We start from the raw sequence: 14925 nt of genomic DNA, 5'->3' as shown, positions 1-14925 counted from the left end.
AATTTTACCCTTCACTCATAATCATTGTACACACACCACTCAACTCTCCTTTAAAAGCATTGTTGAAAACCTTCTACCGAAGAGCTTATTGAACTTCTATTGAAAACACCATCGAAAACCCTCCAAAATATTGTTGAAAATGAGGCATTTTTGAGCAATGGACATTTTTGTCCATTGCCATAAAACCCTCGTTTTTTAAATTTTTTTAATGTTTTTTCGATTTGCGGGATTTCGGCATTGGTTTTTCAAAATTATACATTTAATTCGAACTTAACTTCCGAATAAAAGTGATTAGTTCGACAAATTTGTTAAGAAAATAATTTTAAAAAATTTCGGCAGTTAAGGTCTGAATATAATGAAATAATTCGGCACTGATTATCCAACTGAAAACTGCGAAAGGAAAAAAAAAAGTTTTGCACAAAAAAAATAACATTTTCGTCACTAATAGAGTATAAATTAAGAGATTAAAGCAATATGAGACTTGTTATGAGAGTATTGTCTTGCAAGCAAATGAGAAGTATAGAGGGTGTAACAAGCAAAGTGTCAACAATGAAAAAATTAAGATTTAATTTTTTTTAATCAAAAGATGTATATTAAGATTTTTTTTTTTAAAAAGATATGTACAGAAAATATTTTCATAAAATATTATAGATATTAATGAATGTCTATTACCGTCATTTTAATTTAAAATATAATAATTATTAAAATAATATTTTATTAAATATGTATACTGAAATAATAAGATGTGTGAAAATAAAATTTCACCAACTAATGTCATAATTTTGTTATACATTACAAACTGCACAACAAAGGTGTTTGTTTCAGCTTTTCAAAGCTAACTTATAACTTTTAGCTTTGAAAAAGTTATTTTGAATTGTTTGGTTAAATTTATTTCAAACAGCTTCTGATTCTAACAGCTTATTTTAACTCAAAAAAGCTGATTCTAATAAGCTGCTCACCCCTTACTTTTGATTATCAGTTTCTGCCGTGAACATGTTAATATATAGTTATACTCTTTAGATTTTGTTATTTTTTATTTTTTAAAAAATAGAAAAAGACTCAAATGAACTATAGATTATTATTATTATTTTTTTATGAGAAATGTAGACAAGTAGTAAATAACAAAAAATAAAAATTAATTAAAAAAGTTATTTCACAGCTTATTTAACAAACACTACTCAGCAACTTAAATTTATAATCCAACAGTTATACCAAACAGATTAACAACTTCTGATTAAAGTTATAATTTATAATATGTTAACTTATAATTTATAAACTATTTAAACAGTCCCACCAAACGAGATCAAAATATCACTAGGATCTGATCTGGGTCCAAAATATCACTATCTGAACTGGATCCTGATCCGATCACATGTAACTCGAAAATATTTTTCACACATATGGCAGGGTTCGACCAGACAACCAACCACACACCAACAAAAAGCCACTTATTAGTAGAGAGAGAGAGAGTGAGAGTGTCGGTGCAACAACCAAGCAAAAGAGAGTTAAAAAAAGTTCACCACCCACAACTAAAAAGCAAAAAACATGTCTGTCAAAAACACTAGCCAAAAAAGAAAAGATGAGAGAGAGAGAGAGAGAGAGAGAGCGGTAATTTAGATTCGTGCCACGTAGTGCATATTAGAAGCTAAAATTTACCGTTGAGGGTCCTCCTGAAAAGCACACATCTTTCCATCATCATCAACTGTGGCTGCACTAATCAATTCACTGCAGCTGTTTCTTGCTTGCTTGCTTTCTTTCCTCCTTGTTTTATTCTTTCTATATATATGTATATATATCACATTCTCTCTCTCTCTCTGTCTCCATGTGATTGCTTTTGCTGATGCCGATAGGATTTACATTGATTTAGAACCCCTATCCTCTCTCTCTCTCTCTCTCTCCTCTCTGACTTGGGTTGGGGAAGAGGGGCCTCATCAATTTACAACCACCAGAGTCACTCAAAAAAAATCAAGGCCTGAGCTCACCACCGACCACCAGCAGCAGTATGAAGGTGAGCCAGCGCAATCACGGAGGAGCTCTCGCCGTGCTGATTCTTCCACTTTTATTCCCTGCTCTTTTCGCTCCATTTAGCTACGCCTCTACTTCCCTTTTCTCGGTATTCCTGCCTCCTTTACTCTTTCAATCATATCTGTCTTTTTTACTCTCTCCTTTTTTTCTTCTTAATTCTCTTTCCTCTTTTTCTCTGGGTTTTGTTTAGTTTGATGGAAAACTGTTTGTTACTAGAGAAGAAGAAGTAGAAGATTTTTACTCCTAAAGCCTCAAATTTTCTTCAACTTATCCCACTTTAAGATCCCTGGATTTTTTTTTTCTTTTTTTTCTTTTTATTTTTCCTAGGGAAAAATATTCTATTCTATTCTATTCATGTTCAATTGGCTTTTTTGGTTATACAAAACAATTATATTTTTCTGGGTTTTGGGTTTTTTATATTTAAATTCATAGGGGATAATAATTTGGGTGCCATTCTGAAAATGGCAGTTTGGGATTTGGGAACCTGGGATGGGATATAGGTTCATTTGGACTCAAATTGTCAAACAGAGAGATGAATGTTTAATTATTGACTTCCTGGGATTTGGATAAAATTCTGCTATATTTTATTACAAACCAACACAATGGTTTGACATAATTAGACCCTTGGAAGCATTGACTTATTAGGTTGTATATGGCTTTGGTGAGCTAGTCCTGCTTTGCTTGGATCAGTGGATCAATTGCTTTTATTTTATTTTTTAATATTTTTATGGAAAACAGTGGATTAGCTTTGATCATAATATTCAACCCGCCCCCCACCCCCCCCCCCCCCCCCAAAAAAAAAAAAGAAGAAGCTTTGATCACAATGAATTTATTTATTTACTTTTGTCTGTTGTTCTTATGCCATTTCTAAATTGAATTCACATTCTGTCAAGTGGCATGCCATTTTCTAGGATCTCTAAACTTGCAATGTGTGAATTTTGTTACTGCTTTGAGAATGAGGTATGTGCATGTGTTTGTGTCTATGCTACTGCAAGTCTGTGGCATCAAACTTCATTATTTTATTTTATTTTGTTTTGGGATTGGTGCTAATCATGCCATTTAATATTCTAATTGCGTTGTGCAGGAATGGAATGCTCCAAAACCCAGACACTTACGTCTACTTAAGAGTGCTTTACAGCGTGAAAATGTGAGCATCAGTTTGCATTTACATAATTTTGTAATAAAAACGTTGTTTTCATTGAGTTATTGCTTCAAAACTCACCTTTCCTCCCCTCATGTAGGCAAATGAGCAGCAGTCTGATCTCTGGACTCCTTTGGCTAACCAAGGATGGACGCCGTGTGTGGATTCCACTAATGGCCCTCGTAAGTTATAAGACATAGAACAACAAACACATAAGTTTTCGGTTATAAAAAAATTCAATGGTTTTGTGAAGTGATGAGGCTTGAATTTACATGAGAATAATGAGGTCTTTTTATTTGTAAATTTCTTTCTCTGATGGATTCATCCTTTAATTCAAGCAGCCCTACCAAATGAATCTCAAGGATATCTCCAAGTGTTTCTTGATGGAGGGTTGAACCAGCAGCGAATGGGGGTAGGCATATGAAGATTTACGTTAACTGTTTGCATTAATATTAATAGATGAAATGAATGTTTTTAATGATCTATAATTGCCTGCTTTGAGAAAATATGAGTTGTTTTTGAAATTTAAAATTTTCTTTTCTTGGGAACAGATCTGTGATGCTGTTGCTGTTGCTAAGATTCTGAATGCAACTCTGGTCATACCACATCTTGAAGTGAATCCTGTCTGGAAAGACTCAAGGTCTTTCTCACATAATTCATGTGTTCTTACCATTTGTTTATAAATTTTAAAATCTCATATACTTTGAAGAAGTTATTAATACAAAGTTGTGTTTTTTTTTTCTTGCTTTTCTTTCCTGCAGCTCATTCATGGATATCTTTGATGTGGACCACTTTATTGATGTGTTGAAGGATGATATTTCTATAGTTAAAGAGCTGCCTGATGATTTCGCTTGGAGCACAAGGGAGTATTATGCAACAGCAATTCGTGCTACCAGAATTAAAACTGCACCAGTTCATGCTTCGGCTAACTGGTATCTAGAGAATGTCTTGCCCGTTTTAGAGAGGTTGGTATGTACCTGTGTTTTTTGTTTCACAAGTTACTTGTGCTTCAAAGTTCTAGACCTCCTATATATGTAGTAAAGCATCACTACCCAGCATGGCGCCGACTACCTCCGAGTAAGAGAGCCTGTCAGCAGTCTGCATACTGGCTGGGGGTACTGCGGGAAGATCCTGAGAAAGATACCCCCATACCTGACGCAGAAAGCGTTCCCCCAGGAACCATGCCCTGCCAACCGGCCCTTCGAGCAGGACCCTATACTGGGAGATGTCCGACCCTCCGGTATACTGAAGTCGGAGACCATCACCCAGGGACACCCAAGGCTGCCATGTGATCTGCGGATGATAAATGCATAAACCAATCAGAAATAGAGAATATACAGGGCAAATCAAAGATGAAAATGAAAGGAACTGAAAGTTCTGAGGTACCTCTGAATGTCGCACAGTGTCAAAGTACTGTCGCAGGTAAAGGAGGGTCTCTCGAGGTCTCGGCCGGTGCGGGCCCTCGAACACCAATGAATATGGGGTCATGGGAATCCCTGCCACCTCCAGCTCTGGGGCTAATGATGGGAAGTATACATAGACCCATAGCTGAGAAAAGCAGTGCAGAATGTAAGTACGAAATGCTGAGAGCAAAATACAGACTGTAAAAGTGCGCTGTGTGTGCAATGTACAAGTAATGAGAAGCAGAAATGTAAATCAAGGGGACAGAAAAGTACCTCCCAGGCTCTCCAGTAGCCGCCAAGTAAATCGCCCCGCCCGCGGGAGGTCGCGCTCATATAAAAGTAAAGGGTAGCCAGGCCGGCGCCACCCCAGTCATATCGATGGACCTGTGATAGGTCAACCAGAGCGCTCAGCATGTATAGCCCGATTGTGTTCCCTCTATCGGCGAACAGGGTAGTCCCGAAGAGGAACATAAGGAAACCACGGGCATACTGCTCCGTCTCCTCGGGAGTCTCGGGCACCATCTCCGCCCGCCGGAAGTGGGAAGAGAACCAAGTGTATCGGACTCTCCCAGAAACCCTATCAACAGGCGGGCGAGCCCCCAATAGATATGTCCAGGCGGCCTCCCACTCGCCCATGTCCTCATCATAGGGGATGGGCCATCCTCCTATATCCAGGCCGGTCAGTACGGCAAAATCTAGAGGCGTCATGGTCATGTCCCCGGTAGCAGAGAAATGAAAGGAGTTGGTGGTGTCCCACCATCTCTCTACCAAGGCTGCCATCAGTGTCCTCCTGGCAGGACAACGTGACAACCCGACGCAGAAGGGCCCGAACCCTGCCAAGTCTACTAAGTCTCGGACACCCTCCGGGAGCTCAGCGTACCAGTTCCGCGCGATGGTGGAACCATACCCCCGCATGCTGCGGGAACCAACCTGCATTCAGAATGAATACATGTGTCAATAATGAAATAAATGGGCTGTGTGCCAATGAGATGAAATGGGTTGTGTGCCAATGAAATGAATGGGCTGTGTGCCAATGGAATGAAATGGGCTGTATGCCGATGAAGTGAAATAAGCTACATGCAAATTCTAATCTGGGCTGCGTGTTCAGAAAATTTGAAATTTGGGCTGCGTGTTCAACTTTCAGTTAAATTGTGGGTTGCGTGTTCACTATCTACCTGGGCTGCGTGTTCAGAAAATTTGAAGTTTGGGCTGCGTGTTCAACTTTCAGTTAAATTGTGGGCTGCGTGTTCACTATCTACCTGGGCTGCGTGTTCAGAAAATTTGAAGTTTGGGCTGCGTGTTCAACTTTCAGTTAAATTGTGGGCTGCGTGTTCACTATTCTAATCTGGGCTGCGTGTTCAGAAAATTTGAAATTTGGGCTGCGTGTTCAACTTTCAGTTAAATTGTGGGCTGCGTGTTCACTATCTATCTGGGCTGCGTGTTCAGAAAATTTGAAATTTGGGCTGCGTGTTCAACTTTCAGTTAAATTGTGGGCTGCGTGTTCGCTATCTATCTGGGCTGCGTGTTCAGAAAATTTGAAATTTGGGCTGCGTGTTCAACTTTCAGTTAAATTGTGGGCTGCGTGTTCACTATCTACCTGGGCTACGTGTTCAGAAAATTTGAAGTTTGGGCTGCGTGTTCAACTTTCAGTTAAATTGTGGGCTGCGTGTTCACTATTCTAATCTGGGCTGCGTGTTCAGAAAATTTGAAATTTGGGCTGCGTGTTCAACTTTCAGTTAAATTGTGGGCTGCGTGTTCACTATCTACTTGGGCTGCGTGTTCAGAAAATTTGAAGTTTGGGCTGCGTGTTCAACTTTCAGTTAAATTGTGGGCTGCGTGTTCACTATTCTAATCTGGGCTGCGTGTTCAGAAAAATTTGAAGTTTGGGCTGCGTGTTCAACTTTCAGTTAAATTGTGGGCTGCGTGTTCACTATCTATCTGGGCTGCGTGTTCACTATCTACCTGGGCTGCGTGTTCAGAAAATTTGAAGTTTGGGCTGCGTGTTCAACTTTCAGTTAAATTGTGGGCTGCGTGTTCACTATTCTAATCTGGGCTGCGTGTTCAGAAAAATTTAAAGTTTGGGCTGCGTGTTCAACTTTCAGTTAAATTGTGGGTTGCGTGTTCACTATCTATCTGGGCTGCGTGTTCAGAAAATTTGAAATTTGGGCTGCGTGTTCAACTTTTAGTTAAATTGTGGGCTGCGTGTTCACTATCTACCTGGGCTGCGTGTTCAGAAAATTTGAAATTTGGGCTGCGTGTTCAACTTTCAGTTAAATTGTGGGCTCACTACTATCAATCTGGGCTGCGTGTTCAGAAAATTTAAAGTGTGGGCTGTGTGTTCATTTTCGAATTCAGGCCGTGTGTTTGACAAAGCGGTGTTTGAGCCGTGTGTTCACCTCTTAACTAATGTGGGCTGTGTGTTCGCAATTAATTAATGAGCCAAGTGTTCAGAAATTCGAGTGTTCAAACTACATGTTCAGGATGCAAACAAAGTACTATGTCATAAGCTAAACTGCGTGTTCAAGCATGACAAATGTGCGAAATGTACGAAAAAAATGCAGAAAATGAAGTAAATACCTCTCGGGCCTCATGAGAGAGGTGATGCTCCGGCTCTCGGAGAAGCAGATCCCCCGGTGCTCGCTCGTCAAAGCTAGTGAAGTGACGGAAGACGGCACGAGGGAGGACATGTGCTGGCTGGTTGTACCTCCCGGGAATAAAAGGTCGGGTCCTCGGGGGTAGGGTCATGGGATCAAAATCATCTCCGGCACCTGGAAAACCTCCGCCGTGGGGAGAATTGCCCGCCATGTTCAGAAGATCTGCAAAGGGAGCAAAAATGAGCGAAAATGAGCCAAAATTGGAAAAAGTCAACAAAAGCCAACATTGGAAAAAGTCAAAAAAAGTCAACTCCCGAGAAAATCTTCCAAATATTGGGATAAACTTACCTCAAGTGGCGAAAATGCGAAAAGAAGCTCCGAAACCGAAATTTAATCGCTTCAAAGTGCTTGAAACTAAATATTTTTGCGAAAACAATTTGCACGGGGCGTTGGAAAACGCGTGTGGAACTCAGATCTGGAGAAGAAAGTGTTGTAGGAGGCAAGAAAGGAAGGGGCCTCGACTGCCTTATATAGGCCCCAAGTCTTGGATTGAAGGAGCATAAAAAAGGAGGTGAAAATACCAAAATGCCCTCGGATTTGGGCATGTGGCCGGCCGGCCCTCTTTTCTAGCCGGCCAGCTATCTGCTTTTTGGATAACTGGCCGGCCAGCTATTTGCTTTATGGAAAACCGGTTGGCCACCTCCCCCTTTCCCTATAACCGGCCGGCCATGTTCCCCACATGCCCACCTAGCTCTCTGCAAATTTTGAGGAAGATCGAAGTTCCCGGGACCTGAAAAAGTTCAAGAAAAGTACACTTCCGGTCGCGAAATTGCTCCGTCGGAACTTCGGCTTCAAGATCTGACATGTCTCTCATCATCACTCATCAAAATCAAAGTGTATCCTTTTTGAATGAGTTGTAACCTTTCAGGGGAGCGGATCGGAGGCCGTGATCGAGTCGCTTTCGCCGAAACACGCGTTTCCGTACTCGTTGTTTCATGATAAACGGACACCCTGATTCATGCTCGTGTCACGTTATCTTGCATTCTCATGATCACACTTGCATTTCCGTGCACATTTCTTGATATTTCCATACTTCTGTGTTTGAGCATACGTTGTCACGCATGCTCCACTTTTGCATTGCGATGCATACGCTCACCGGCACTACGTGTGTCGAACTTTCGGAATCACATTAAATATATGTTGGATATATAGCATATTGTACTTGTGGCAATCTCTCTCTTTTTGCAGGCACGATATTGTATGTACGGTTCAATTGAGGCTGGTGCGACCAGACGAATCGCGCAGGTATCGTATCTTCTCCGTGTGAGACGTAGCGGGGATTGAATAATGCTCCGCATTTCTTAACTGCATGAAATGTAGTTGTTGCTTTGCATTCTTGCTTAAAACTGTTGCATCTATTTGCGAATACTTGCTTCATTACAGCTTGCTGCATTCACATGATCATGAGTGATAACCGGCTTCGTTTAGCGTATAAGTCCAATCTTCAAACCGGCTTCGCATAGCGTATAAGTCCAACTTTCAAAACCGACTTCGCGTAGCGTATAAGTCCAATCATCAAAATCTTCTTGCATTATCATTTGCATTTTGCCCCCTGCCTGCGGGCACATCTCTGTTTATCTTGTACGTTTGTCTAAGTCTTCGGCCTTGTCAAAAATGGGTCGTCTCTGGGCTTTGACATTTACTCCCGTCACTTGTGACTTCCGAGTTCTGTCAAAGAGGGGCAACCGCCACGTCTCACACGGAGAAGATACGATACCTGCGCGATTCGTCTGGTCGCACCAGCCTCAATTGAACCGTACATACAATATCGTGCCTGCAAAAAGAGAGGAATTGCAACAAGTACAATATGCTAACAACATATATTTGATGTGATTCTGGAAGTTTGATACGCACAGTGCCGGTAAGTGAATGCATCGCAATGCAAGGGTGGAACATGCATAGCAACGCATGCCCAAACACAGAAGTATGGAAATATCAAGAAATGTGCACGTTAATGCAGGTATGCCCATGAGAATGCAAGTTATGTGCATGATAGTGCGAGACGAGCATGAATCAGGGTGCCCGTTTGTCATGAAGTAACGAGTATGGAAATGTGCGTTTCGGCGAAGGCGACTCGATCACGGCCTCCGATCCACTTCCTGGAAGGGCTACAACTCATTCAAAAAGGATACACTTTGATTTTGATGAGTGATGATGAGACACATGTCAGATCTCGAAGCCGAAGTTCCGACGGAGCAATTTCGCGACCGGAAGTGTACTTTTCTTGAATTTTTTCAGGTCCCAGGAACTCCGATCTTACTCAAAATTTGCAGGGAGCTAGGTGGGCATGTGGGGGATATGGCCGGCCGTTTATCTTCCCAAGGAAAGGTGGCCAACCGGTTTTCCATAAAGCAAATAGCTGGCCGGCCAGTTTTCCAAAAAGCAGATAGCTGGCCGGCTAGAAAAGAGGGTTGGCCGGCCATATGCCCAAATTCGGGGGCATTTCGGTATTTTCACCTCCTTTTTTATGCTCCTTCAATCCAAGACTTGGGGCCTATATAAGGCAGCCGAGGCCCCTTCCTTTCTTGCCTCCTACAACACTTTCTTCTCCAGATCTGAGTTTTATGCGCGTTTTCCAACGCCCCGTGCAAATTGTTTTTGCAAAAATATTTAGTTTCAAGCACTTTGAAGCGATTAAATTTCGGTTTCGGAACTTCTTTTCGCATTTTCGCCACTTGAGGTAAGTTTGTCTCAATATTTGGAAGATTTTCTCGGGAGTTGACTTTTGTTGACTTTTTCCAATTTTGGCTCATTTTGCTCATTTTTGCTCCCTTTTGCAGATTCTTTGAACATGGCGGGTAATTCTCCCCACGGCGGAGGCTTTCCAGGTGCCGGAGATGATTTTGATCCCATGACCCTCCCCCCGAGGACCCGACCTTTTGTTCCTGGGAGGTACAACCCGCCAGCACATGTCCTTCCGCGTGCTGTCTTCCGTCACTTCACTAGCTTTGACAAGCGAGCACCTGGGGATCTGCTCCTCCGAGAGCCAGAGCATCACCTCTCTCATGAGGCTCGAGAGGTATTTACTTCATTTTCTGCATTTTTTCGTACATTTCGCACCTTTGCCATGCTTGAACACGCAGTTTAGCTTATGACATAGTACTTTGCTTGCATCCTGAACATGTAGTTTAAACACTCGAATTTCTGAACACTCGGCTCATTAATTAATTGCGAACGCACAGTACACATTAGTTAAGAGGTGAACACACAGCTCAAACACTAATTTGTCGAACACACAGCCCGAATTCGAAAGTGAACACACAGCCCACACTTTAAATTTTCTGAACTCACAGCTCAGATTAGAATAGTGAACACGCAGCTCACACTGATTGAAAGTTGAACACGCAGCCCAAACTTTAAATTTTCTGAACACGCAGCCCAGATTAGAATAGTGAACACGCAGCCCACACTGATTGAAAGTTGAACATGCAGCCCAAACTTTAAATTTTCTGAACACGCAGCCCAGATTAGAATAGTGAACACGCAGCCCACATTGATTGAAAGTTGAACACGCAGCCCAAACTTTAAATTTTCTGAACACGCAGCCCAGATTAGAATAGTGAACACGCAGCCCACAATTTAACTGAAAGTTGAACACGCGGCCCAAACTTCAAATTTTCTGAACACGCAGCCCAGATAGATAGTGAACACGCAGCCCACAATTTAACTAAAAGTTGAACACGCAGCCCAAACTTCACATTTTTCTGAACACGCAGCCCAGATAGATAGTGAACACGCAGCCCACAATTTAACTGAAAGTTGAACACGCAGCCCAAACTTCAAATTTTCTGAACACGCAGCCCAGATAGATAGTGAACACGCAGCCCACAATTTAACTGAAAGTTGAACACGCAGCCCAAATTTCAAATTTTCTGAACACACAGCCCAGATAGATAGTGAACACGCAGCCCACAATTTAACTGAAAGTTGAACACGCAGCCCAAACTTCACATTTTTCTGAACACGCAGCCCAGATAGATAGTGAACACGCAGCCCACAATTTAACTGAAAGTTGAACACGCAGCCCAAACTTCAAATTTTCTGAACACGCAGCCCAGATAGATAGTGAACACGCAGCCCATTTCATTCCATTGGCACGCAGCCCATTTCATTCCATTGGCACGCAGCCCATTTCATTTCATTGGCACACAGCCCATTCATTTCATTGGCACACAGCCCATTCATTTCATTATTGACACATGTATTCATTCTGAATGCAGGTTGGTTCCCGCAGTGTGCGGGGGTATGGTTCCACTATCGCGCGGGACTGGTACGCTGAGCCCCCGGAGGGTGCCCGAGACTTAGTAGACTTGGCAAGGTTCGGGCCCTTCTGCGTCGGGTTGTCACGTTGTCCTGCCAGGAGGACACTGATGGCAGCCTTGGTAGAGAGATGGTGGGACACCACCAACTCCTTTCATTTCTCTGCCACTGGAGACATGACCATGACGCCTCTAGATTTTGCCGTACTGACCGGCCTGGATATAGGAGGTTGGCCCATCCCCTATGATGAGGACATGGGCGAGTGGGAGGCCGCCTGGACATATCTATTGGGGGCTTGCCCGCCTGTTGACAGGGTTTCTGGGTGAGTCCGATACACTTGATTCTCTTCCCATTTTCGGCGGGCGGAGATGGTGCCTGAGACTCCCGAGGAGACGGAGCAGTATGCCCGTGGTTTCCTTATGTTCCTCTTCGGGACTACCCTGTTCGCCGATAGAGGGAACACAGTCGGGCTATACCTGTTGAGCGCTCTGGTTGACCTATCACAGGTCCATCGATATGACTGGGGTGGCGCCGGCCTGGCTACTCTTTACTTTTATATGAGCGCGACCTCTCGCGAGCGGGGCGATTTACTTGGCGGCTACTGGAGAGCCTGGGAGGTACTTTTCTGTCCTCTTGATTTATATTTCTGCTCTTCATTACTTGTACATTGCACACACAGCGCACTTTTACAGTCTGTATTTTGCTCTCAGCATTTCGTACTTACATTCTACACTGCTTTGCTCAGCTATGGGTCTATGTATACTTCCCAGCATTAGCCCCAGAGCTGGAGGTGGCAGGGGTTCTCATGACCCCATATTCACTGGTGTTCGAGGGCCTGCACCGGCCGAGACCTCGAGAGACCCTCCTTTACCTGCGACAGTACTTTGACACTGTGCGACATTCAGAGGTACCTCAGAACTTTCAGTTCCTTTCATTTTCATCTTTGATTTGCTCTGTACATTCTCGATTTTTGATTGGTTTATGCATTTATCATCCGCAGATCACATGGCAGCCCTGGGTGTCCCTGGGTGATGGTCTACGACTTCAGTATAACGGAGGGTCAGACATCTCTCAGTATAGGGTCCTGCTTGAAGGGCCGGTTGGCAGGGCATGGTTCCTGGGGGAACGCTTTCTGCGCCAGGTATGGGGGTATCTTTCTCAAGATCCTCCTGCAGTACCCCAGCCAGTATGCGGACTGCTGACAGACTCTCTTACTCGGAGGTAGTCGGCGCCATGCTGGGTAGTGATGCTTTACTATACATTGAGGAGGGGGACTACGCCACTTACCGTCACATATATTTGATGCCTCCATTGACGGGAGCTCGTATCCCGATGATGAGGCCTGCCGGTATGTCATCCTCGGGCCAGGCTCGAGCTCGGGCTGCAGACGCCCCTTCTACTAGCAGGGCTGGTACATCTAGAGGTGGGAGTAGACCGGTTCCTCCGATTCCGTCGACTTATCCTCATCCTAGATGGCCAGATATGCCCACTGAGTTGATGGCGTGGCAGTATGGGGCTATCTCCCCAACTCCGATTCCGCTAGAGCCTCCGATGCCCAGTGATCGATACGCCATTGATCCTGACTCACCGCTGGTATGCTCCACTGTTTTTCATTCATCATTCAGATGTTTAGACATTCTTTTGTTCACTGATGATTATGAGCTCATATTTGCAGCCACCGCGAGGGTACATGGAGGAGGTGGTTGGACTGGTGGCCACACTCGAGGGCATGGTCCTGCGTAGGGAGGCACAGTTGTCTGTCGCGGGCATTCAGGTACCCTTCAGTTTTCTGGCATTTATCATACTTCTGATGACATGCTGATTTCTACTGCATCGATAGACTACTTGTGTAGAGCACACCTGACACACACCCCACTTGGACACTGCATTTACATGCACCCACTTCACGTAGCCTTTGCTTGTATCTGCATCTGATGTATATATTTGGACTGATGTATTTGAATTGAACTTTTTGTTTTCAGATGCCTTCATGGTCCGGTCAGCCGCAGGCCAGGCCACCTGGGCCTCCTTGGGGAGCTGGGCCATTTGGGCCTTTTCAGGGAGTTGGGTCACCCGGGCCTTTTCAGGGGGCGGGGCCATCCCGGCCTTCCCGAGGAGCCGGGCCATCTAGGCCTTTTCGAGGAGCTCGAGGAGGGTTTGTCCGCAGACGCAGGGCTCACGTTGTAGAGGTGGAGCCTGATGAGGAGGAGGAGGATGCTAACCGACCGTCAGTCAGAGACATCTGCTGAGGAGGAGGGCTCCGGTTTTGGTTCGGGGAACAGAGGCGAGGCCGAGGGGGATCCTGAGGATGACGGTTCTGACCCAGATGATGATGATGGTGCAGAGGCTGTCCCGCAAAAGAGGATGAGGAGTGCTTCTCATTCCCGCTCCCGAAGACATTGATGCTGCCATTTCCTGCTTTATTTTTTCTTTTTGCTAGTAGTTTGTAGCACTTTGCACATTGTTAGGCAGTTTTTTACTATTTTTGTAAAAACTTGTACCTTTGTTCATTGTAAAACATGATGGAATGAAATAGCTTTTGAAAAGGTATTTGTATTCTAAACTTTAGCATCGTATCGCATCATTTTATTTTGCACAAAAATGAGATTGAATGGGAATGCGCATTGTGTAATCGCCAAGTCAGGTAGTGAACCGACGCAACAAACTAAACAATTCAACTTACTAAGATATAACAGAACCTTAAGAAGTTTACAACTCGATAAGCAAAATGCAACAACGTTGACAACGCAAATAAACAAGACTTTAAACAAAGATTGTTTAATCGGAAAGTAATGAATCGAAAACACGAAACACGTCCGCTCGACAAACAACTCGATAAGCAAAACAACAACTCGATAATCAAAACAACAACTCGATAAACAAAACGACAACAGAGTGTACTTCTGACGATCTGGGCATCGGAACGCATCCGAAACGGAGGGAGATGAAGGCCTTTGACTCTCCCGTTGCATGGAAATGCTTGAAACTTCCTCTCGAAGGGTAAAACAAGGCCAAGGGGATACACTGCAGCATTGCCGGCCAACTTTGGGAGCCAGCCGGCCATTTTTGTGGAGAGAGACAGCTGGCCGGCCAGTTTTGTAAAAAGTAAATGGCTGGCCAGCCAGAAAAGGTGGCCGGCCGGCCACTTAGTACTGCAGCCACCTGATTTTTGACACGTGTCCCCGTGAATAGTGTTTTTCCTTCTATAAAAGCCTCAACTTCGGGAACATTCATTTCATCTTAGTTTTAGACAAAGATGGAGGCGTTTCTCGTAGAAAATGTCACATCTTGGATCTCTTCTCTAGATGGCTCAGAAAAGCTGAATTTCCGAGGTTTCGGCTTGAATGCACTATTCACGCTGAGCCGTACTCCGCTACATCTCCCTTTTCTCCATGCCGCGGCAAGGTTCTGGAATCCAGTGACGCATGTTTTTAGCTTTGGC

General features: G+C 43.8%; 2 protein-coding genes across 6 annotated transcripts; one reads left to right on the top strand and one right to left on the bottom strand.

Moving 5' to 3' along the window:
• The first annotated feature begins 1684 nt into the window (after positions 1 to 1684).
• LOC145798948 (O-fucosyltransferase 31-like) lies at positions 1685 to 14051 on the top strand. Of its 5 annotated transcripts, XM_082888377.1 has the most exons (9): positions 1808 to 2113; positions 2919 to 2985; positions 3110 to 3172; positions 3267 to 3348; positions 3508 to 3578; positions 3718 to 3806; positions 3928 to 4131; positions 13159 to 13257; positions 13466 to 14051. In XM_082888377.1, the coding sequence occupies exons 2-9, from the start codon at positions 2923 to 2925 to the stop codon at positions 13668 to 13670; spliced, it is 876 nt and encodes a 291-aa protein (XP_082744503.1). In that variant the 5' UTR covers positions 1808 to 2113; positions 2919 to 2922; the 3' UTR covers positions 13671 to 14051. The 5 variants fall into 5 exon arrangements, with proteins under 5 accessions (XP_082744498.1, XP_082744513.1, XP_082744505.1 ...); XM_082888372.1 differs by lacking the exon at positions 2919 to 2985 and having other exon boundaries at positions 1685 to 2113; XM_082888387.1 differs by lacking the exons at positions 2919 to 2985; positions 13159 to 13257; positions 13466 to 14051 and adding an exon at positions 12229 to 12274 and having other exon boundaries at positions 1685 to 2113.
• LOC145798947 (protein MAINTENANCE OF MERISTEMS-like) lies at positions 4146 to 7275 on the bottom strand. Its single transcript, XM_082888364.1, has 3 exons — positions 4843 to 7275; positions 4553 to 4714; positions 4146 to 4459 (listed from the first exon to the last, which is right to left on the bottom strand). Exons 1-3 carry the CDS (start codon positions 5503 to 5505, stop codon positions 4193 to 4195), a joined length of 1092 nt encoding a protein of 363 aa, XP_082744490.1. The 5' UTR covers positions 5506 to 7275; the 3' UTR covers positions 4146 to 4192.
• Positions 14052 to 14925: the final 874 nt, after the last annotated feature.

Source organism: Camellia sinensis, chromosome 1 (genome assembly GCF_055761805.1).
Source record: "Camellia sinensis isolate YWXY chromosome 1, ASM5576180v1, whole genome shotgun sequence".
Lineage (NCBI taxonomy): Eukaryota > Viridiplantae > Streptophyta > Magnoliopsida > Ericales > Theaceae > Camellia > Camellia sinensis.
This window is presented reverse-complemented; position numbering and strand designations above follow the sequence as displayed.

Excerpts from the sequence above, each read along its gene's own strand:
- LOC145798947 (XM_082888364.1), bottom strand. The coding sequence starts at position 5,505 with ATGCAGGTTGGTTCCCGCAGCATGCGGGGGTATGGTTCCACCATCGCG. Across the intron at positions 4,715-4,842 it reads GCTACTGGAGAGCCTGGGAG|CTATGGGTCTATGTATACTT; the intron begins GTACTTTTCTGT and ends TGCTTTTCTCAG. Across the intron at positions 4,460-4,552 it reads ACACTGTGCGACATTCAGAG|ATCACATGGCAGCCTTGGGT; the intron begins GTACCTCAGAAC and ends TATCATCCGCAG.
- LOC145798948 (XM_082888372.1), top strand. The coding sequence starts at position 2,003 with ATGAAGGTGAGCCAGCGCAATCACGGAGGAGCTCTCGCCGTGCTGATT. Across the intron at positions 3,349-3,507 it reads GGATTCCACTAATGGCCCTC|CCCTACCAAATGAATCTCAA; the intron begins GTAAGTTATAAG and ends TAATTCAAGCAG. Across the intron at positions 13,258-13,465 it reads TGTCTGTCGCGGGCATTCAG|ATGCCTTCATGGTCCGGTCA; the intron begins GTACCCTTCAGT and ends TTTTGTTTTCAG.